This window comes from Balearica regulorum, chromosome 12 (assembly GCF_011004875.1).
Source record: "Balearica regulorum gibbericeps isolate bBalReg1 chromosome 12, bBalReg1.pri, whole genome shotgun sequence".
Taxonomy (NCBI): domain Eukaryota; kingdom Metazoa; phylum Chordata; class Aves; order Gruiformes; family Gruidae; genus Balearica; species Balearica regulorum.
In genome coordinates, this window is record NC_046195.1 from 21,650,128 (window position 1) to 21,672,291 (window position 22,164).

At 48.5% G+C, this 22,164-nt stretch overlaps 1 protein-coding gene across 2 annotated transcripts in view; it reads left to right on the forward strand.

Annotated features, from left to right (window-relative positions):
• SMAD6 (SMAD family member 6) overlaps positions 1–7,805 on the forward strand; it is a 43,209-nt gene extending 35,404 nt beyond the window's left edge. For both annotated transcript variants that reach the window (XM_075764027.1, XM_075764028.1), the window contains one exon: positions 6,903–7,805. In XM_075764027.1, coding sequence (XP_075620142.1) covers positions 6,903–7,444 — 542 coding nt within the window. In that variant the 3' untranslated portion in view covers positions 7,445–7,805. The remainder of the gene's footprint in view (positions 1–6,902) is intronic.
• Positions 7,806–22,164: the final 14,359 nt, after the last annotated feature.

Sequence of the window (22,164 nt, forward strand, 5' to 3'; positions counted from 1 at the left end):
GAGGAGCTGAAAAACGTGTGAGTTCTCAACCTAAAAAAGAAAAAAAAAAGGGGGGGCGGGGATTTTTTTTTCCCCCCATTTCTTTGTCCCGGCCTCCCCCACCCTCGCAGTCCTGCCCTGCAGAGGGCACGCGGGGAACGAGGCTTCGCCCTTCGCTGGCAGCGGGAGGCAGAGGACAAAACCAACCCCAACCAGACGATGCTCGGAAGGTTCTCAGAAAACCTCCTGATTATACAGAAAAATCAGTTAGTGGAGACCGTCCCCCCGTCCTGTCCCCTGTGTCCTTCACCAGCTCGTTTCTCTCCCCATTTTTTCGGCTGGTTGGGGCACCCGCGGCCGGGCAGCGGGGATGCTGCAGGTGCTCATGGAGGTGCTGAGCACAACCCCGGGATTTCGCCAGGCTTGGACTTACCCAGGGCTGGTTTCCAACAGTGGAGAAGTCTCAGCCAAATCCTGGTTGATGACAGGTCTGGTGCTTTCATAATTGGCAACCAACATAGGTGATTACGTTTTGGGCTCCTTTTGAAGATGTATTTACATTGTTGTGTTAACTTTTACATGCCAGGTATAAAGCGGTTACACGCACAGCCCGGGAACTTAAAAGCGATGAATGTGCCTGTGAAAGCTGTGAGCAAGGGAAGCTGAGATTAAGTGGAGACCGTTCGACTCAAAAAAAAAAAAAAAATCACCTAAATCTCTGAAAACATTGGCCTTTAGAAGTAATGCATAAAAACGTCAGTGAAAAATACCTGAGTTGGACTTTTCCAGTTTTTTTACTTTCTAGGACTTTTCACCCTTGGCTGAAAAGACCTTTGTAAACCATGCAGGGGAGCTGGAAAAAAAAACCTGCTAAAATACCTTAAATTCATGTTTTGGACTGCATATTTAATGGCCAGAGAAGGTACATTAGACCTGCTAAAACACCTTAAAAATCATGTTCTGGACTGTGTATTTAATAACCAGAGAAGGTACCTTAGAAACAAACTCCTTGACTTTAGCTTGACAATAAGCTAACTGAAGATGGCTTACAAATTTCTGGGCAGAACTAAACATGGCATGCGTTTTTCTTTGAAGGATATAAAAAAAAAATTAGCATGAGCTGATAATGCTGCAGAGTGGTTTGTTTTATGCAGAGAAAATTGTTTTCATCCTAATTCTTGGCATTGGCTCCTGTCCTGTGTTGCTTTTGTTTCTTGGGCTGCCATGGAAATGTCCCCCTTTCCCTCCCAGGCCTCTCCACGCACCCCTTCGACTGACTCTGTTGCCCGTCAGACCCTTTTTTTTGAACTAATTTAATTAATTAACCCAGTGCAAGTGTTCTGAGTTAATCATCTACTGGGTTAACGAATTAAATCAGCTCATGGAAGGAGGCTGGGGAGCACCAGAGCTCTGCTCTAAGGTGGAGGTGAAGGAGGAGGAAGGTGCCTCCTCCGTGGTGGCAGCGAGGACTCTTTTTGCCTGTCTGCGGTGCTTTGGTGTTGGTCTTTGCTGGATGAGTGAGCTCAACTGGTCCCTGTGGCTGCACAACAGCCGTGTCCAACGTGAGGAACGTGCCAGGAACTGTGCTGGGGTTGGAGGAGTTGGGACACTTTTGTGCCACAACACTGGTGACACCAGCTCAATTGTAATATGAAATCACGCTCTTAGTGTATAGTTGGGGCCTGAGCTGGGCTGAATCTTTACATCTCTCAGCAGAGCAAACCAGCAGCCTGGAGAGAGTTTGATGCTCTGCAGCATGGGGAAGGCCTAGAGTGATGTCCCTACGGCTGACCTCAGTCATCAGCTGGGGAGCTGGTGACAGCTTTTCAGGGCCTCTATGGATCAGGGACATTAATTAATGTCTTGGGACATTAAAGGATCCTCAGGTGATGCTGGGCCTTAAGGAAGAGGTCTGGGAAGAAGCCTAGGGCTTTCTAACCTCCTGCTTGCCCCCACCATGGGATGGCAGCCCAGGTCCTGCCCAGCCTCCTGCCTTTGTTGGCTGGTGGGCTTGGGATGTTGCCTTAAATATATATGGTGGAGCCAATGTTGGAGCACTCCCCTGGGCTGACAGAGCAGCTGCTGGCCAAGATGTGGCTCACCAACAGCTGCAGCTCCTCTAAGGGTGGGAAGGTGCCTTCAAAGTCCCACCTCACCATTCCCAGTGAGGATGGACAGATGGATGATGGCTGGTTGGTGGCCCTGTGTCCCCGGGGCATCTGCATGGGTGAGCCCCATGCTGGGGCAATGCTCAGCTTCTCCCCCACCCAAACAGGCAGGGTCTTGTGCCGGGGGTGGTTGCAGCACAGGGGCTCTCGGGGGGCCGCAGTGATGCATTCCAGCTGAAACTTGTAAGGCAGAGGTATTTTAAGTATATTGGCTTAACGAAAATGGTTGTGAGCTTTGCTGGGGCAGATGGACAAATTTTTTTTTTTTTCTTTTTTTTTTTTTGCAGGGCCATAAAAATTCCATTTCTGCTGTGGAAAGTTTTAACCCCTTCCTTACCGTGGAGCTTGTTTCTAAGAATATTAATGGGGGGTGATTTTAACTGATGGCTCCCCAGTGAACTGTTAAAAAAGATTTTTGGGAAATGTGTGTGTTCTTTGTACCAGGCTTTTTTATCTGGACCTTGTTCACAGTGACCCGTGTGTGGCTATAACCATCCTGCTTCCGTGCTCCTGCGTGTTGGGTAGTGTAAGGATGTACCTGTGCTATGGCAGAGGGGAAAAAAAACAACACAACTGAGCATATATCTAATAGTCTAAAGAATAAAACTGATGAAAGACCTTGGCCATTGATGAAGGATGTGACTGAGCTCCATGCCCAGGGGAGCATTAGGCTGCGCTGACACGGGGGTACGGGAGGATGGGCTGTGAAAATGGGGTGTGGGCTGAGCCGTGGGGACGCTTGAATATCCCACGTCATCGCTTGAGGTGCCCAGATGTGCATTCGTTTCCCCGTCACGTTTGGAGTGTGCAGTGATTTGGGGTTTTTTACATGCGTGGTCTTCCCTGTGGGCGCTTCTATAAATGCGTTTTGAAAGCCCATGGGCATGGTTTGGGGTTTGGTGGGGAAGGGGGGGTTGGCATCACCCATTCCTCACGGGGCGGGGGGGGTCTGCTTGTAGAACCAACACGGCGCCACTTTTCTCAGGAGTTTGTGCAAAAATGGGAATATTCCTCAAAGCACTGCAGCAAACCTCCCTTCTCACCCCCCTTTCCTTACACAGCAAGATCCGACTTGCAGCCGTATAGCGTGGGGGCCATTTGACCTGCTGAGAGGAGGTTTGGTGGCTTTGGAAGAGCCGAAGCATGATTCAGAGATATTTTTTAATCGTGTGTTTTGTGATCTGCCCATGTTTTCCATCCTGCTTTCAAGCGCCAACATCAAGCAGTGGGACTGTGCAGCAATTTGTTTTGGAAAAAAGCATCTTTCTTTTCTCTTCTAATGCACTGCTTTGAACTTTACTGGCATAAAGCACTGTCAAATCAAAAATAAGCTAAAACCTCAAGTTATTTTCTTTACCTCCACACTCTGCAGGGAGCGAAAGCAGCAGCGCTGCTAACGCCACCAGGATTTACAGTATTTATTTTTTGCATTTATTCCCATGCCCAGATTCCTTCTGCCTGAGCCATGCAACACTCTTTTTCCCATTAAGTTCTGGTTTTGATTCTCCAACCTGCTTCCTATCTTGGTTTGGTTATTTTTTTTTTTTAATCTTAAATCATTTGAATTTCCTTTTGGATGTGTCTGCTGCGAGGCATCGCTGCAGCGGAGGAAACAGCAACTCGGAGGAACGAGTAAACGTCCATCTGATCAATAAAGGTGGCTTTGATGGAAGAGATAGCCGTGACGCCAGCCTAAATGTAGCTGTTAAAAGTTGTAGCTGCCTACAATGATAGTTGTTAAAAATGCAGTGTATACCATCGAGGGAGGCACTGCACACCTAAAATATTTTGCTTTCTTCAAAAAGAAAGCTAACAAGCCTGCCTCTGTTCCAGCAGAAAGGGGGGGCGGGGGGGGGAGAAGTGCATTTTCTTGTCCGTGCATAAAGGGCAATGTGGAAAAAGAGGAGGAAAAAATGGAATATTTATTTAAAAGGCAGAGAACATGCTTTTCTGCCGGCCGCCCCTGCTGTCTGCTGAGTGGTAGTGGCTAATAGCTGGAGGCGAAACTAATACTTGGCAGGGGATGAGACACAGCGCAGGCCCCCTTGTATGAGGGCCTTGCTGAAGTGCTTGCTTTATGTCAGGGCTGCGAGATGAGTTCATCTTCTCAGGATTTGGTTGAGCGCACTGGGAGATAAAAAGAAGGCGAACCCGCTGCGGCACAGGGAGCCAGGCAGCCGGCAATAGCGGCGATGGATGGGGCTGGGGGAGAAGAGGGACCCTGCCGAAAGCTTTCCGGAGGCAGAGGTTTTGCAGATGAGCCTGTTCAAACCATCTCTTTTTGGGGTGTTTTACTTGCCTGCGGGCCACGGGCAGGTTGCTTTTGCAGCTGGCGCATGGCTTTTAAAGCCTTTCTTCACCCCTGGCCAAGAAAAGTGGGGTGGAAAGGAAACTTTTAGCTGCTTGATGTGCAGTTACCTAAAACTCCACGTCTTCACCCGTTTGAAGGAGCACGGGACGTCTCCGGGAGTGATTTGAGCTGCCGGGCAGGAGCTGTGACAGGGTGACAGAGATGAGGAGCACGTTGGCAGGGGGGATTTCACCCCCCGAGATGCACGCTTGTATGGATGGGCTGAAGCTCGTGCCATAAATTGCATGGAAGGGATTTTAATAAGGCTGGTCCAGATGCATGAAAGCAGGAGGTGTTAAAAAAACAAAAAACCTTCCCCTGTTTTCAGCATGTGTGTAGTTTGATGATTTTGCCAAAATATTTGCCCGTTCCTGGAAAGCAGAGATGGCACCGAGGATAATGGCACCTACAGCGAGATGGCCCTGTAGAACAGACACTGATTTCCTCCTGCTTTGCTTTCCCCCACTAGGTATGTTAATTTGCAATAAACCACGGGAGACACCTATTTAAATGTTTATTGCTGACTGTTCCCCTAATTAATTCAGCTGATGGGGAAACTTTGAGTTTTGAAGTTGTCCCATTCTTAGTCTGTAAAGGAAATTCGGGGGGGGGGGGGCTGAGTAGTAGTTTCCAAAAAAATGTAGTAACAAACCCAACTTACCTAATGGGCATGCAGGGCTTTGTGGAGGTTGGGAGGTTAAACAGATGCAGAACTCAGTAATTGCTACCAGCCTCCGGGCCAAGGAGATGAAAAGCTCTGAGCTTGTCTGTACCCCTCCAGCATCACTTGAGTGGGACAACAGCAAAATTCAGTGTTTGAGAAGAGTTTTGGAAAGGCACTGGGGTCATCTCAGTTGTGTGATGTCCCAGGGGAAGATTGTGGAAGCTGGACGCTGCGGAAGATGTACGTGCAGATGAAGCTCAGTTGCTCAGTACCTCTTCTTCCTGCTTTTGTGCCATTTCTGAACCACATCGTGTTTCACCTCTTAAAAGAAAATCTGGAACTATTTGCCATAGTGCATTTTAAAGAGCAAAACACGCAGACTGTCTGTATGGTGGTAGACCGAGGGATATTATCTGAGGAGGTCAAAATCCAGCACTTTCAGGGTGGTTTGGACCTGTGGCGGGTGAAGGGGTCGGTGCAAGACGATGAGCATTGCCCACAGCAAAGGGCATCCCTACTTGCCCGGTTACCCCCCTTCCCCCAGTCTCCCTCCCCTTAAATCTATATAGTTACAACTGAAGTTAAACTCTAACAAAGCAGCTTAATTCAAAGATCGTTAATGGGGAGGAGAGCCCGTTCCCCTCCGGGGTAATTTGAGCCTGAAAAGAAACGGGGCTGTAGGGCTGCGCTTGAAATCCGGTGCGTCAATAGGGTCTCTGAAGCAAAATAATGGCATCACCCCGCGTGCGAGTTAATCGGACATGATGGCACGAAGGCGGAGGGGTCAGCAGGCCGCGGGCGCGTGATATATTGTCAGGGAGCTTAATGCCGGGCAAAGAGCAGGGCTGGCTTGAAGCAGAGCTCCATGCTTGAAATCCCACGGTGGTTTTCTGCTAACCGGTGTGGTAGGAGCAGGAATGATGTTCAGCAAGAGGTTAATTTGCCTTCTTCAAGGTTCTCTTAGGGCTGCGAGTTCCCATCTTCCTTCTGGAGGCATCATAAATTGTGGAGGCATCATAAATTAAACAGATTTCTGGCAGTCTGCGTCCATCCCGTCTTCCTTGAATGTAATTCCTAGAAAGAAGAGACGTTTCTCATTGTTCTGGAGAGAGTTGCAATGGTTTTGTAGGAGGACATGTATAGTTCATAGCAACTACTCCCCCTTGGCATGAAATGCCTCCTCAGATTTCATGTTCCCCGTGGGAACATCAGCATTGCTGTCAAAGAACATTACGTAGCAGAGATAACTGTCGGGTCGGTCATCCAAGCGCTTCATGGACGTCCCCTGTGTTTCAGCTCAACGCAAGTTGGCCTTTGAAAATGGGGGTACACCACCAGCACAGCGATGCTGGAGGAGCTTGGGGACCTGCCAAGCTCAGGGGTGGCTGAGTTGCAGTGGTATGGTATCCATGCCAGCTCTTCGTGGTAGAAATGCACGTTTCTCGAGTACACGGGGGCCTGGCTGCTGGACGCGGGATTGAACGTTAGAGGCGTTGAGCTCCATGGGAGCTGGTGGGTGGCCCGTTGGGTCACTAGCCTTTGCTTGAGCCTTCTTTCTTGGTGGTATTTGATACAATTGAACACAAGTTTTGGGTTGAACTCAAGTTTTGGGTTGAACACAAGTTCATTTCCCACATGAGCAAAGCCAATGGGTGGGAAGAGCCGTTTGCTTACCCTCCATACCTGTCTTTTCCCAGGCGGTGACAGCAAACCCTGACTCTTCCTCTGCTTTCCCCCACAGATGCCAGTACGTCGCCCGATGCCGTGAAGAGGAGCCATTGGTGCAACGTGGCCTATTGGGAGCACCGGACGCGCGTCGGCCGCCTCTACACAGTGTACGAACAGTCTGTCAGTATATTTTATGACCTACCTCAAGGAAACGGCTTCTGCCTCGGACAACTAAACCTGGAAAACAGGAGTGAGACTGTGAGAAGGACTCGAAGTAAAATCGGCTACGGGATTTTACTTAGCAAAGAACCGGACGGTGTGTGGGCTTACAACCGCAGCGAGCATCCCATCTTCGTCAACTCCCCAACACTGGACATCCCCAACTGTAGGACTTTGATAGTGCGCAAGGTGATGCCAGGCTATTCCATCAAGGTGTTTGACTACGAGAAGTCCTGCCTCTTGCAGCACACGGCCGATCTGGATTACGCCGATGGGCCCTACGACCCGAACAGCGTGCGGATTAGCTTCGCCAAAGGCTGGGGGCCGTGTTACTCGAGACAGTTTATCACGTCGTGTCCTTGTTGGCTGGAGATTTTACTCAGTAACAATCGATAACGGTCAGCCTCTGACGAAAGGAAAAAGAGAAAAAAAGACACAGACTATCCCAAATATCATCTACCTAGATTTAATATAAAGTTTTATATATTATATGAAAATATATATTATACTTGTAATTATGGAGTCATTTTTACAATGTAATTATTTATGTATGGTGCAATGTGTATATGGACAAAAAACAGAAAATGCACTTTGGCTTATATAATTCTTTCAATACAGATTTTTTTAAAAAAGAAAAATTATACAGCAAAAGTAGGAGAAAGCCCTAATTTTGATGTATGGTTTTTTGAAATATTATTAATACCCAGACAAAAAGCTAATACCAGTCACTCATTGATAATAAAGTATTCGCATTATAGGGGGGGGGTTTAATTGTCTTTTTTTTTTTCCCCACACCCCCCCCTCCGACTGAAGTCCGCAGCAGTGTCTGCTCGGGCGCTGCGCAGTCGGGGGGGGGGTTTCCGGAGCCGTGACCGCTCTGTCCCATCTCAGCTTGGAAAAACAAGGAACGAGTTGTGGGAAGGCTGCACGTTGGGTGGTTTGAGAGCCGAGGAGCAAATGGAGAAGGTGAAAGAAGTCTCCCATAGCTGTTCTTGCTCAGGGCTCCGCGCTCTCTCTGATAACACAAAACACGATGGGGTCATCGTGAAGATGAGCGTGCACGTTTGTGTTCGTGCAAATGAATGGCTGTCGGTGCAGATCAACGGCTATCGGTGCTGGTGGGAGGAGCGGAATAGACCGTGGCCCTAAACGCTGCCCAGCAGGACCGTGTTGCGTTATCAGCCTTGTGTGGGGATTGGCTCTGAGTCCGGTACCTCCCAGATGTGTTGAGGGTTGAGAAACAAACGGTGGTTTTGGACAACTCATGGTTGGGTGGGTCCTCAGTTGGAGACACGGTGACATGGCCTGAATTTTGGGAACCTCTCCAGCAACTTGAAATGAGGCGGAGGTGAGTCGGATGAATTGTGTGCAGACTTGTCCCGTAGATCTCCCAGTCTGTCATCCAGGCAATAAACTGATCCAGAACTGTTTGGGAAGAATATATTTGCTCTGAGGAGCAGTTGCAGCCAGAAGGAGTCCTGGTCGATTGAGCTTGTCTCAGCTGAGGTACTCTCTGGAAATCCTGGGTAAAATCAGGCGCTTTGCTGACTTCTGCCTGAGCTTCGTTGCTGTCAGCGCTGTAGCACCCATGCGCTTGCATGGGCAGGTTGGACGTCGTCTGGCTTCACGTGGTTAGTAAAGTTATTTATTGGCAGTGACTGGCGTTGCCAAGTCTTACAGTTGTATTACAAATCCCTGTATTATAAAGTCCCGGCCTCTTGAGTCCGGTGACTGCAGAAGCACCTCGGCTTCCAGTGTCACGGAGGATGGTTTTGTAGCCCTTGTATTTGCAGAGAAAAACATGCAGTGAGACCTCCTCAGTGGCTCAAAACTTGAGTAAAACAGCGCATAAATTTACTATTAAAAAGCCCTCCTGATGCACGTCGGGGTGATGCATTTTGGCAACCGGACTTGGTGTTTCTCCATCAGCCACGAGCGAGGACGGGGAAGGTGGGGACCACATCCTGCCGGGAAAACGCGCGGACCTGGGGTGGATGTCGGGGCGAGAGATGAGGAGGGAATGTCGCAATGACGTTTCTGCAGTCATTTTTCAAATTATAACCATACTTGATAGTTAATTGGGACCACATTGGTTGAGTTCATGCAGCATCAGTATTAATACTTGACATCATTAATTTTTGTTTGTGTTACAGCCATTGTTGTCAGGAAACGGTGTCAAAACATGTCACTGTCGTTTAAAGCCAGCTTTCAAGAGCTTTGCAGGGGTTTTTTTTATCCCTTTTGGCTTAGATTCAGTGTGTCCTGCCATACTACCTACATCACTCGCTGTTATCACTTTCCCGCACTCAGTCAACAGGACATTTTTATGTTTTGGGGCTTTTTAATAGAGATTTTTGTTAATACCGTCCTCATTTTAACTGGGAAGAACCAGCCAAAAGCTGAGTTGCTTCTTCCTGTTTCCTTTTCTCCTTCCTGGCATTTCCCACCACCACCCAGCACGCTTTGCATTCGCATCCCCAGCTGGCTGCTGCCTTCCTCCCTGTCCTCCTCGCGTGCACACACGGACGCAGCAGTGCCATCATTTTCCACTTTCTACCAGCTGCTTCCATATTTTGGGCAAAACAGCACCCAGGATGGACATTGTTTGCTTTTATACCACCCACAAAAGACCTCGTCCCAGTGCCCACCGACACTGTGCCGTTGATTTTCCCTAACTTTGCATTTGCAGTGCGGCCAGGCTGGTCGGGCGCCTTTCGCCTCCGTTCGGGGTTTGCATCAGTGAAAGGATTTCCGTGGGTCAAAATGCGAGGGTTAGCTTTGGGGTTTCCCTTGTGCAATCCACTGACTGTGCTTAATTTTTCTTTTTTTGTTACTCGTGCATTTCCCTAGGAATAAATCTGGGGTTTTATTTCAGTTGACGTCAGGGCTTTAAAGGGAATCAAAAAGGGATTTCATGGCGAGGCAATGAAATAAGACATCAAGTGTTCTGTCCCATTTCTCCCCTTTAACACCTTACTGTAATCATTCAAACTGGGGACCCTTTAAAAAAGCTTTAGGACTTCCCATTTACTGAACTCCACGCTGGACCCTCACAAAGCTCAGCTGAAGCCTTCCCGGTGCGATCCCCCACACTAGGTTGGAACCTGGGGGCTGTTGGGTGACCAAGGTGGAGCAGCCCTTGGGGTGGCTGTGGCTGGAGGACACTGACATCAGGGAAAGAGCAATTATTTCTTTGCCAGGGTTTGCAGGAGCGGCTGGCCATTGTTGGGTTTTGCTAACGGCCCAACGGATCTCATGTGCCCAGATCCACAGCTGCTGGTGGTTACTCATCTGCCCCAGCCCTGGGATCCTCCACATGGTGTTCCTTCTCCTTCCTGAGCAGTCATCCAGCACCTGAGGTAAGTGGCATGTTCTCTATTCTTGTTCCTTTAACATCTAGATGGGGTTACACTGTTTTGAGGGCAGAAATGAAAGCAGTCCCTTGGCAGGAGGGTGCTTGGACTGAGATCCTGATGCCACTCTGGGTGCTGCAGGGTTTGGTGCGATTACTTCTGAGCTGGAGCTGGTTTAGCTTTGTCTTGGGAAGGTTGTTGGCTCACCAGTGTGGCTACGTTATCACCGAGTGCTTTTTTGGAGGGATGTGTCGGGCAGTGCAGCAGGGAAGTGCCGTTTGTCTTGTAGTAGTGCTGGGACACCCGTCAAGCTGCTACAGGGGGTCAAACTCCGGGCTGAAGGAACTGGGGATGCCACCACTCAGTAGCATGGTGGGATCTCTGTAGCACCCTCCAGCCCTGCATGGTCAGAGGAGGCATGGGGGCAGCAAATCCCTGAGCAAACCCACCTTTCCGCCTGCGCTGCAGGGCTTCAGCAATGCGCTGGCCTTGGAGTTTGCTGCAACCCATCAGTTATTTGTACAGAGAGGTGGTGGTTTTGTTGTAGGATGGGGGTGTTGTGTGGGTTTGGTGCCTCAACTGATCTTAAGCTGGTGAGTCTCACCCCTCCAAGGCAGTGACTCCTCCTCAGGTGGAGCTTCCCCAGACCACAGCCCTCAAATTTCCTTGTCAATGAGGAGTAAGATCTTGATCCTGCAGAAGAGCCTGAGATGAATGGTCTGACTCACCGTGGCTGCTTTATGGATCATCTGCAGAGGTGGTGGGGACACAGAGATGTTCTAAGGTGTTACTCAGGCAGCGAAACTTGCTGGACACCTTTACCTGTGAGTGGCAAAGCATTGGTAGAGACATCAGCTGGTTCCTCGTGGTATTATGGGTGCAACCAGGAGGTTGAAGGCTGCACAGTCTGTTTCTGGCTTCCCTGTCCCAAATACACTCCAAGTCTACTCAAGTGGAAGTCCTGAGTTAGTAATTCTTCTAGTATTTGACCTGAGTCCTTATGGGCTTTGATTTGTGGAGTGTGTTTAATTGACAAGATCCTCTTAATTTGAGTAATATTGCATTTTAAAACTGTCTGTGCGATAGGCTGATGAGAAGCAGCCAGTTGCTGCTGGTAGGTCCCAGAGGCTGCTTGCTCCTCCTGCAAGAAGGCATTCATCACCCCTGTCCTTGATGTTCATTGCTACTATGGCTGAGAAATACCTTTTACTAGCCAAAAAGGAAAAGAAATGAGTGCTAGAAGGAACCACATTCAGTTCTCCTTAAAAACAGAGGCTAAGGTCCCCTTTGCGGCACAAGTTTTGCCACAGTTCTACAGGATCCGTCAGTCTTTAGACCATAATCCTTCTTCTCAGGATTTTATCTCCGCAGTAAAAGTGCAGGGGACTTGTTCAATGCATAATTAAAAGCTGAATATTGCCCCCCCATGCATGGGCTAGCAAGGAAAAAGAAAGAAAAAAATCCCTGTTGGTGCAGAGGAAGGAGCTGGAGCTTTGTCTCGGGGTGCGATGCTGCTTGACTTCATGGTCTTTTTAAGTAACGGAACATCTCCAGCTCTTTGGGGTGTGAATTAACGTTGTTAACAGAGCCACAGAGCTGCTGAAGTGCTCGTACGTGTCCCTGCACTTCCCAAAACTACAACGGTCCTGTAGGCTCAGGCTTTCTGCCTGCTCCGGTGGTCGGAGCTGCTGCTCTCCCGATGCCTGCGAGGGGTGGGAAACGAGCCTCAGAGCCAGCGCGGGTTTGTGTTGTGGGGGGGTTGGGGTTGTGGGGGGGGTTTTTTGTGGTTTTTTTGCCTGACAAACGCCAGGACCAAAAATCAAATTTCTCATCGGGGTAACTGGCCCTGCAGAGGGAACCAGCTGCGGGGCTGGGGCCGTGCTTTGCCTTGGGTTTTGAGCTGTTGAGCTTGGGGACTGGGGCTGGTGGTGAATCTGCTGCTACCTGGTTGCCCTGGCTGGCTTTTCAGCTCTGTTTCCCAAGAAATTGGGTATGGGGTGGCTGCAGAGCTGTACTGAGGGGCAAGAGAGATGCTGGTGCCTTCGCCTCATCCTGTCCCTCCTCGTCCGAGCTGTTTGGGAGCTGCCTCGTGGGTGAGCGTGGACCTGGTCTGACGGATGGCCGACGTGCACCACAACTTCTCTAGAAAGCAAAAATACAGATTCATCTCCATTTCCCCTCACTTGAGGTGGACTGGGGTGCTGAATCTGGCAAGCCCCCAGGAAGGGAGGTGTGCTGGGGGTGACGTTGCATTGCAACGGGGTCCGCAGCATCACTTGGTGCTGGGGGATGTCCCAGGGTTGGTCCCTGCAGCCGCGGTCCCAGCACCGGCACCCCAAGACTGGATCTGGGAGTCTGAGACGCAGCGGTTAACTGTGGAGCATCCAGAGTTATTTCCTGTAAATAACAACTTCTGCTTTCCTCAAAGGTCTTATTTTCCGTTTGGTGCGTGATGAAGCATTGCTTGCTGCTTTGTGGATAATCCTTTCTATAGTCCTGATTTACGTATGTGCTGGTGCGATGCACAAAGTAGCATCTGTACTATATACACTGTGGGAACAACCCAAAATTGCTCTGAAACTCGACTGGCTTACAATTATATTGGATTCTATTAAATTAAAACACATAGCACATATATTACACAATAAACCACAGCTATTTCATGGATCAAATTAAGTTTTATTTGGGCAAATTACAACCTTTCTTACAGTTGGGCCTTTGTGAAACCATTCCTTTTTAATAAAAGCAGGCATTTTTGGCAAACGCTCTTAAAGTGTGCATTCCCAATAATTGCATATACTGTTGCTATTCTTTCTGGGATATGTGTGGCTAATTATCTTCTCCTATTTAGGATAGGTTCAAATGAGCGGTATCTTCCCTTTCTTCCTCCCCCACACCTCCCTTCTGCTGGAATTTCTTATTGCTTTCCATTTTTTATTAGCTTGGCTATGGAAGCCGGCAGAAAAAAAATAATAAAAAAATAAAAATCTCCTCGTTAAAAGCAGGAGTGCCTTTCCTGGAATTTCTTGGGGAAATGTGACTCTTGCAGCCGCCCTCCAGCCCCGGCTCAGGGGGATGCGGGGCTTGGGGGACAAAGCCGAAAAAAACCCTTGGAGAACAGGATGAAACCTGGCGTGTGAGTGAGGGAGCTCTGGGAGGGGGGTGTAAAATGCATCCCATTTGGGGAGGATCCTTATTTCAGAAGTGTTTTGGGTTTGCCGCAGCCTTTTCCTGCACGGGGACGGCACGCCGGACCCTGTGAAATGGCTGCTGTGATTGCTCATCCTCACGCGGGTTTTGCTAAAATCAAACAAATGGTTCAAAACCTGTGGGGATGGACAGACGGGGTGGCTCGCTCCCACGTTTCCTTAGGGAACTCGGTTGACAAATAAACCCCATCAGCTACTCTCTAGTTTTGAGAAGAGCTGCTCTGCTGTTTTTCATGCCTCTTGCGTTCCGTTTGCTGTTGGGCCGGGCTTATAGCTACCAATATTTTCTGGGAATAATTTTTCCCACAGTATTTTCAGCCTGGACCAGGAAACAGAGGAAATGTCCTAAGTGCAGTCTTCCTTGGGTAACATCAGTGTGACTTCTAGACCAGCAAGACCAAGATAAACAGCAGAGCAGCACCGAGCTTCCTGATTCCTGAACGCACGGCACAAGACCCCTGCAAATTTTAGGTTCGTATTTCTTTATGCAGCAGCATCTCTGGGTGTGGGAAGCGTGCTGAGCCCCATAGCTGGGTGGGACAGGGACGATGGAGCTGTCACTGTAGAAGTCCTAGCACATTACATAAAACTTCAAAGTTTTCTGTCAGTTTTCCAAATCCTTCTGGGCACTATTGTCAGAAGATCAAGAACTATTATTTAGCGTCCCAAATCACATCTGGATGCTGTTTATGGGATTGTGTTCGGCGTGATCACATCTGCGGGAGGGCGTTAGCACTGGCAGTGGGAAGTGGTCTCAGGGATGCCAGACTGTCTGCTGCCAGGGCCCGTGGACCAACGGCATCTCCTCAGCCTGCCGTCCCAATAAAGGCTCCTGGGAGCTAATGGTTTCCCTGTTGCTTTACAACCCCTGCCAAGCATTTGCTGAGAAGTTCCTCATCCACTCACTGGTGCTTTCCAGCTCCTTCCCGCCACGGGTCTCCGGCGTGTGAGCACCCTGTGGGTGCAGGCAACCTCGGCACCCTCCAGCTGCCAATCTGAGTTGGGCGACAAGCTGATGATCCTGTGGCATGTGTGATGGGGCTGTCTGGGTCCTCCACAGTTCCTGTAGAGAGTGGACATCCACTTGTGACACAGGGGAAAGAAGTAATGGGATTATTCTGTCCATATAAGACTCCCAGAAATGTCTTTATTGATTCCTGCCCCCCCCCGCCCCCCAAATCCTAAATTGAGAGCATCTCTGACCTGTTGCCTGCTTCCCAGTATGGCCAGGATAGGGTTGCCCATTGCCACTGCTATGTAGTGATCATGGTGCAGGAGACATTGGCACTGGCTCAGTCCCCAGTGCCTCTGCACTAGGGACCTGTGGTGGGGCAGGAACCAAATGAAATGGCTACAAAACATTTTCAGTGTCCTGCCTATGTGACCGCAGTGTTGGAGGACAGCGGGGGCTGTGTGGCCGTGTCACTCGGTTGCAGTGGCAGGAGGTCACAGCCTGGCTCTGTCCCCAGAGCGTGCCCTCCAGCCTGGCATTACAGGGAAGAGCATGTGCAATGGGAGAAAACGTGTATGGGAGGGAAAGGGAAGAGTCCCCAGAGCATCCCTTGCAGCCTGGCTGTGGGTTTTGGAGGGAGAAGGTTCTGTGCCTTGTCCCTGGTTGTCTCTTCCATCCAACACCCATGACTTTTATCATCTTCCAACTTGGGTTGTATGTTTTAAGCCGGATGATGCTCTGTATCTCAGCACTGCTCTGAGTCAGGTCGTGGTGCCATGCAGTGGGATGGTGTTTGGGACGCAAGGCTGTACAGGCAGGCGGTCCGAGCTGCTCTGGGGAGCTAATGAAACCCCGACTGCGGTTAAACACCACCATCTGAAGGGCTTTGTGTGGAGCATGTGCTGTGCCTCCTCCCGTGGCAGCAGGGATATCTGACACACCGCTGTGTTCGATTTTGGGATGCAGAATTGAAACCACAACCCCTTTCTGGGGAAGACACACGATGAGTGTGAAGTGCCTTCTCCCGAAGGACGCTGTGGGGGGAAGGATGAGAAGAAAACCCCCACTAGTCTCTGGAAATTGCTTTCCTTCCTCTTCTCCTTCCAAAATAGCATAATTAACAGAAATAAACTTCACAACTTTTGAAGGTCTCGTATGCCAAGCTTGAACACGCAGACCTCAACTGAGCAGGCGCTGAGCACTGGGAACGGTTAATTATTACCAAAATGGTGTCTGAGTTAGTCTGAAAGGACTGAAGAATTATGAAATTGTAACGAGGGAGGCCCATTCTTGGCAAACGCTTACGTGATTCAAATGCTGGGGAATTCAGCATGTTTTTCTCTTTCTTCTGAGGACTTTAAGCCAGCCGATGGTTCAGATCGCATGGTGGGGATTGAGTGGGACCATCAGTCCAGGGGAGCTGATGCTGTAATAGCTTCTGCAGCTCTCTGTCACAGCAGCTCTTTAAAAATAGCTTTCGTGAGTCAATAATTAACTCATTGTTACTTCTTAAAACTCCCAAGCGTGTGAATTTCTGGATACAATGGTTTGGTGCTGGATTTGTAGGAGCAGCTATGCGATGTGTTTGGTGCTGCTGCAGCTGGGACCTTGCCCTTCTCTCTGCTCACCTCTGCACAGGTCTTCGCATACTCTTTGGTCTCCCATATGTACAGTTTTCACAGGGAAGGAGTCTGCTTTCCTACGGAGACCTCTTCTTTGGCCTTGGAAGACCAAGAAAAAAGTTAAAACACATTAGAGGTTTTGGCAGAAACTCCTTAGTTTTTCTGCTGAAAATCTGAATTCTGCAGAATCCTTCTTTCTCTCATCTTCAGACCACATGTGGTCCATGTCTGATCTCTTCTGGATCTTAACCTGTTTGTGCTTGCCTGGGAGAACAGAAGTCATGAGGCCTCAAGAGCGTCGACCTACTCCACGCCTCCGGACACCGTGGTCTATGCATGAATGGTTGGGGTTCAGCCTCTTTCAAGCAGGATTTCAGTCCCAAATCTCATGGCAAAGGTGGTGGAGGTGAACAGTTGTATCATTGGAAAGTAATCTCTAAAGGTGATTTGTTTTGAAGAGTTTCATTTGAACGTTTTGGACTGCTGTGATCTTTTTGTCTCGAGCTCAGTTCACTTTCTCCCAATTCAAATCTTTGAAGTATAATAAATAAAGCTGGAAACTGAAGCATATGATGGTTTAGAAATCATTTGGTGACCCATGTCCTGATGCTCCTCTTCGAGCAGACCCATGGAGCCCAGGGCCCCCCCAGTTGCTCACAGGGGTCCCCCAGTCCTGACTGTGCTGTGAAGCGGAGGAGGCTCCCTGCAAAGTGACACTTTTTGGGAGTTGAACCCTTGGCATGGGAAATGTTAAAAAGCTTTTTTTTTTTCCTCCTACAGATGTTTTTCCTCAGTTCTAAGTGAAACAAGGGTGTGGGAATGCTTTCAGTGCTCTAAGCTTGGGGGTTTGATGCCTTTCTTTCTAAAACGTTCCTCATGCCTCTCTCCCTGTGCTTATCATGTTTTTAGCTGCTTTGCTTGCAGCTTTTCAAGGAACAGTTGCACGTAGATGGTCAGTAAAGCTGTTCTGCTTTGCTCAAAATGTCCCCCACCAGGAAAGTCCCCGCTGAGTTGTCTTTCTGCTGCATGCAGTGAACTGCGCAAGATTCCCCTCTGGTCATCGCTTCTGGTATTTCACAAGGGCTAATCCTCCCTCTCCTCCAGCTGGTTGTGTGTTTGCAGAGTAATCCCCTATAGGACCTATGCTCTGCTTCAGAAAGTGGCTGGAAGGAACCTTTGACATCGCTGATCTAAAGGACTTTTGAAAACTCTGCTATTTCCTCGTGGGTCCATGTAGTCCCAGTGACAAGCTGCTCGGGTGCTTGGTTGGAGCCTCTTGGACAAGCCGAGGAATGAGTTCCTTGGAAAAGCACAGCTTTGACAGCTGGAGTCTGCCTCCATGGGTTATGATACTTGGCAAGGGGAAGTAGAAAGGGGTTCAGCTGCCTGAGATGTTGCCTTAGTTCATCAGTAAGGCTTTCCTTCTCTTTAGGTTGGAGACACACTATGAACTGATGTAAGATGAAGGCATGGATGACAGCAGGAGACAAATCCACCTGTATCTTCTGGGATTGGTGGTGCTGGGAGCAGGATGTCTGGCTGGGGTGCAGCTTGCTGTGTGACCTGTCACTAGGCTCCGACGTGTGCGTGGTGATGAGCTAATGAGCTGGATCAGCAAGCTGTTAGCACCACCAAGCTCAGATCATCTGGAGGGTTTCACGTGTGAACTGGAGGATGAACTCTCAAAGGATTGTCCAAATTACTTCTCCAGTGAAAGAATACCCAGAATGCTCTTATGAACCCAAGAACTCCTTTGTCCGGTAGCACTGATTGCTTGTCTGGCCTTCCTGCTATAAAAATCATTCTTCAAACTAAGTCAGAGCCTGAACAGTTTGAAGAATGCACTGCTTTGTGGTTTTCACTTCCAGCTTGGTCCAAAAGGCTGCAGTCTTGCAAATTGTTTCAGTTCCATCAGATCAGTATTTTCTATTCAAAAAGTATGCTCACAATTTTTTTTGCCCACCTGTGAAGTTCAATATTTTTTTAAAATTTTTTTTTTTATTTTTTTGAGAAGTCCTGGGCTATTCTTTTAGTTCAGCTGATAGTTGTTCGTGTTCTCTGCTTTTTGCTGTTTCTTCCTCTTGTGTCTGTGGGGTAAGATCTGTGAGTTCTGTGCATAGTTGCCACTTCTAGTTTCTCCTGTCTTGCGTGTAACTGAGACAGCAAAATGGAGGTTCCACTTCCAGTGGAATTTGTGTTTAATAAAACGAGTAAACTTGTTTCTATTATGGGCAGCTAGTGCCTCCTAACCTTGTTTTGGAAATAACTGTTTATAACTTTATGCTGTGGCCTGCTGCTCGTGCCCAGGTGCTTTGCTCAGTGCAAGGCAATGCTGGAGCTCTGCTCTGCTCCTTTGGGGTCTGAGAGCATCTTCCTCTGCAGCTGGGGTTTGGGGGTTGAGGTGTTGTGTCCTGACACGGGTTCCCTCTCCCTGCACTCGCCCACAGTGCTTTTCTGGGCACAAAGTGCAAAGATGCTGCTGTTGTCCTGCACACAAACCTCCAGCAGTTCCCGTGGGGAGAATTTCTCTGCAGGAATGCAGCCCTCCATCCATGGGAAAATGACAGGAGACCTCATTCTTCCTCTCTGCTTCCCAGTTTTATCAATCCCTGAAGCCTGACACATCACCCAACTGAGTCAAGCCTGTGCTGGGTTCAGTCAGCAGTCTTTAATTAAGCAGCATTTGTGCTGCTGTTGGTGTAAGTAACCTATTAAATTGCGGTGCGTGTGTAGTAACTTGGGCAGGAAGCCTCTCGACAACTGAGGTGACTTCAAGTGTGTCGTGCCCTGATGGGAACTGACCTTAATATTTCTTCTCTTTAAAAAAAAGAAATTGATAGCCCTGCCCTTGAATTCTCGCATTAGTAAATACCTCATGAAAATGCGCATATGAACTGATAGCAAGCAAGATAAAAAGGGGCTGTGTAATGATTTTGCTGTTGGCCAAGACGTTTGTACCTTTTTAATCTGAAACTAGGCAAGCTGAGATGAAATTTCCAAAAGGTTTTTGATATCAGCTTACCGTTCATAAACTTTGGTTTATTAAATGTAAAAGAAAGCTGTAAGGTAGGTTTTTAATGTGATGTTATGAAACATATTTCATTCAAGACAAGCTGTGGTGTGCAGAGGGGGGAGGTTGGAGCTGCTCCTTGAGTAAGACTTGGGCAATCCTCCCTCTCTCACCAACCTACACTCCCCCCTAAGAAACCCCCCCACTCCATGTGTTTGAGCTGATTCAGTACAATGCACCAGAGAAAGGGAAACAAAATAAAAAGGCTCATAAAGCCCCTGGGCATCACCTCTTGGAGCAGCGGTCCTTGAGTCAACAGAAAACATCTGCAGAACAATCCTGCAGTCCTCCATGTGGGCAGGAAAATGGTACAGGGAAATGTAGCAGATGAACTTTCAAAGCTCGGCCTACTTCATACATGGTTCTGAATGGAAACGACTGGAGTTGAACAAGATGTTCCCCTGTTTTTAAAACACCTCTGAGATTATTGTTTCGAGATGAGCTGGGAAATGTTTTGTTCCCCCCTTTTCTAGACTTGCTGTTGGTAACGTACCCCTCAGGTGGATCAAGAAGAGGGGAAGACTTAGAGGCTGATACTTATTTAAAGTTCTGTTTGCGTACTCATGGTGAGTACGCAAGTTCACTGCACCACAGGCCCCGTGGTCAGAGTTGGGCTTGGGCTGCAGTTTGGGTAGACTTGGGTTGTTACTCATCCCCTGCCACTTTGCTGTGCAGCCTTGTGTTGCTCCATCCTGACTCGTGCCCAGGCTGGGCTGGTGTCCCCGGGCGTGGTGGGGGTGACACCACCAAACTGGGAAGCACCAGGGAGGGCACCAGAGGTGAGCCCTGAGCTCACCATGGAGTTGCACCAGTGTTGAGGGACTGGATGAACCCAAGGGGCTTTGATCCCTCTGTCCCTTTGTGGCATTGCTCTCCCACCATGGAGGACGTTTCTGAACACTGGGAAGTTCCTCTGGGAAGGCTGGTGGTGCTGAGCCCCCTCCCTGCCTGGCCCAAACATCCATCCTGGTTGAGCAACACGGGTCCGAGGTCGACATCCCCCTTCGGGGCTCTGGCAGGGTGCTCCCACTCCAAAGAGGTCACTCGTACCAAAGCAAGCAGAAAAATAGTGCAGCAAAGCAGAATTGCTGCTTCAGTTGCTTTTTCCATTAAAAAGAGAGGGAGGGAGAAACATCAAAATCAACCCGCTGCCCCCACAAATCCTACCCTTGTCTCAGAGTATTAAAAACATCCTGGAGCTCAGACCGTGCTTGTGCTCCTCAGCGTCGAAGGAGGATTTCTGCCAAGACACTGACCCCTTGTGGATTTTGCAAATGTCTTTGAATCTCTTTTTCTCCTCGAAAGGCAAAAAAATCCCCTTTCAGGCCTTCGCTTGGTCCCTTGCAATCCAGAACTATCAGAAGATTTATTATTAAACGGAGGCTCCAGGGTGATTTATGAAATTACAGCTGAGCCGTATTGTGCGCTGGTTACAAATTGCAAAGATATTCCATGGGACGTAAGCTCCAATGAGCATGGGATATATTACACTATGGGGAAAAGGGGAGCTTAAAACCAGCTGGCCGACTGTAACAACTACAGCCACTTCTTTTTGATGAGAAGATGATATACATCTGGGTTTAATACAAAACATGATGGACTGACACTGGGTTTTGGAATATCTTATACAAACTGGGTAATTTTTGCTTGTTTTTTTCCAGAGCTGTTGCACCACTTTACTTAAAGTTATATTCCTTTTTCCTGTTGTTTCTTCACGTGTTAGCAACTCCTCGTTCAACTTTATAAAGTGCTGGGGATTGTTTCTCACCACTTTCCAGAAGAAGGGTTTCTCCGAACTCTTTGAGCACACACAGCGAGTGCTAGGGCTTGAAAAAGGTGATGCTGTAGTACCATGTGTGGATTCACTGAGCTCAACTGGCTACCTATAAATATACCCCAGATGTTAATAGGAAAAAGGAAACTGGAACACATTATCAGGAAGGATGCGCCCTCCCATGGAGACCCCTCCTCTAGCTGTTAATGACTGCACTTCTCCAGGAGAAGTCATCTGTGAGCCTTGTTGTGGTGGGTGTGCTCTGGGGGGTATGAGATAGATTATATATATTTATATTAAGGACACCTCTTACAACCTTTGGGTCAGTAGGAACCCCTGGCAAGCCGGATGCTATGGGTTATAAAGCTGTGTCGTTGCTCTGAAGATGAACCCAGTGGAGCTACGCTGGTTGACAGCATCTGGTCGAAAAATCTTCCGCCATCCACAAAGGCATGTACTGGCCAAGTGTCGGTAGCCCACGAGCAGGAGGAATTGGGGAATTGACAAGATTCCTTTCAAGCACTTTGATCCAAGAGAACAGCAAGGTTGCTGCATGAGCAATCTCATATTTTGGCTTGTTAGTAAGTCCATGGCATTTTTATTTAACTCTCTTGATTGGGTAACAGATCATTTAGCACTCATTTTGTTCACTGGTCTGGTTGAGTGTAGCTCTCAGATCTGACTTCTGTTGTCTAGATTTTTTTTTCTTTCTGCAAGTCTAGTATTTTTTACGTTTTTGGTTTAAATTGGCTGTTCTGAATAGCCAATCCTGACATGCCCATTTCCAGTAAATAGTCCTCAAAGTCTGAATGCAACTAAACTTGCTTCAGTCTTCTCCAAACTTTGCAGACTGTGTCTGTGGTTCCCTGCCACCACACTCCTGGGAAGCACCTATAAATATCCCCTCTGAGTAGAAATCCTGCGTTCTACTAATTGATGGCAGAAGCACTTGCATTTCCCCAAACCAACTGCTAGCCCTGCAGTTTTGGGAGGGAGTGGGTTGCATCCTTCCTGCTCCACTTTGGTCTTTTGCATCTACAGGAGCTGTGCCTTGGGTAGATGAAACCTCCCAAGCTTCTCACCCTTGAGCTGAAATGGACAAAATTTTGGAGCATTGTCCCCACTGGAAGCTGCTA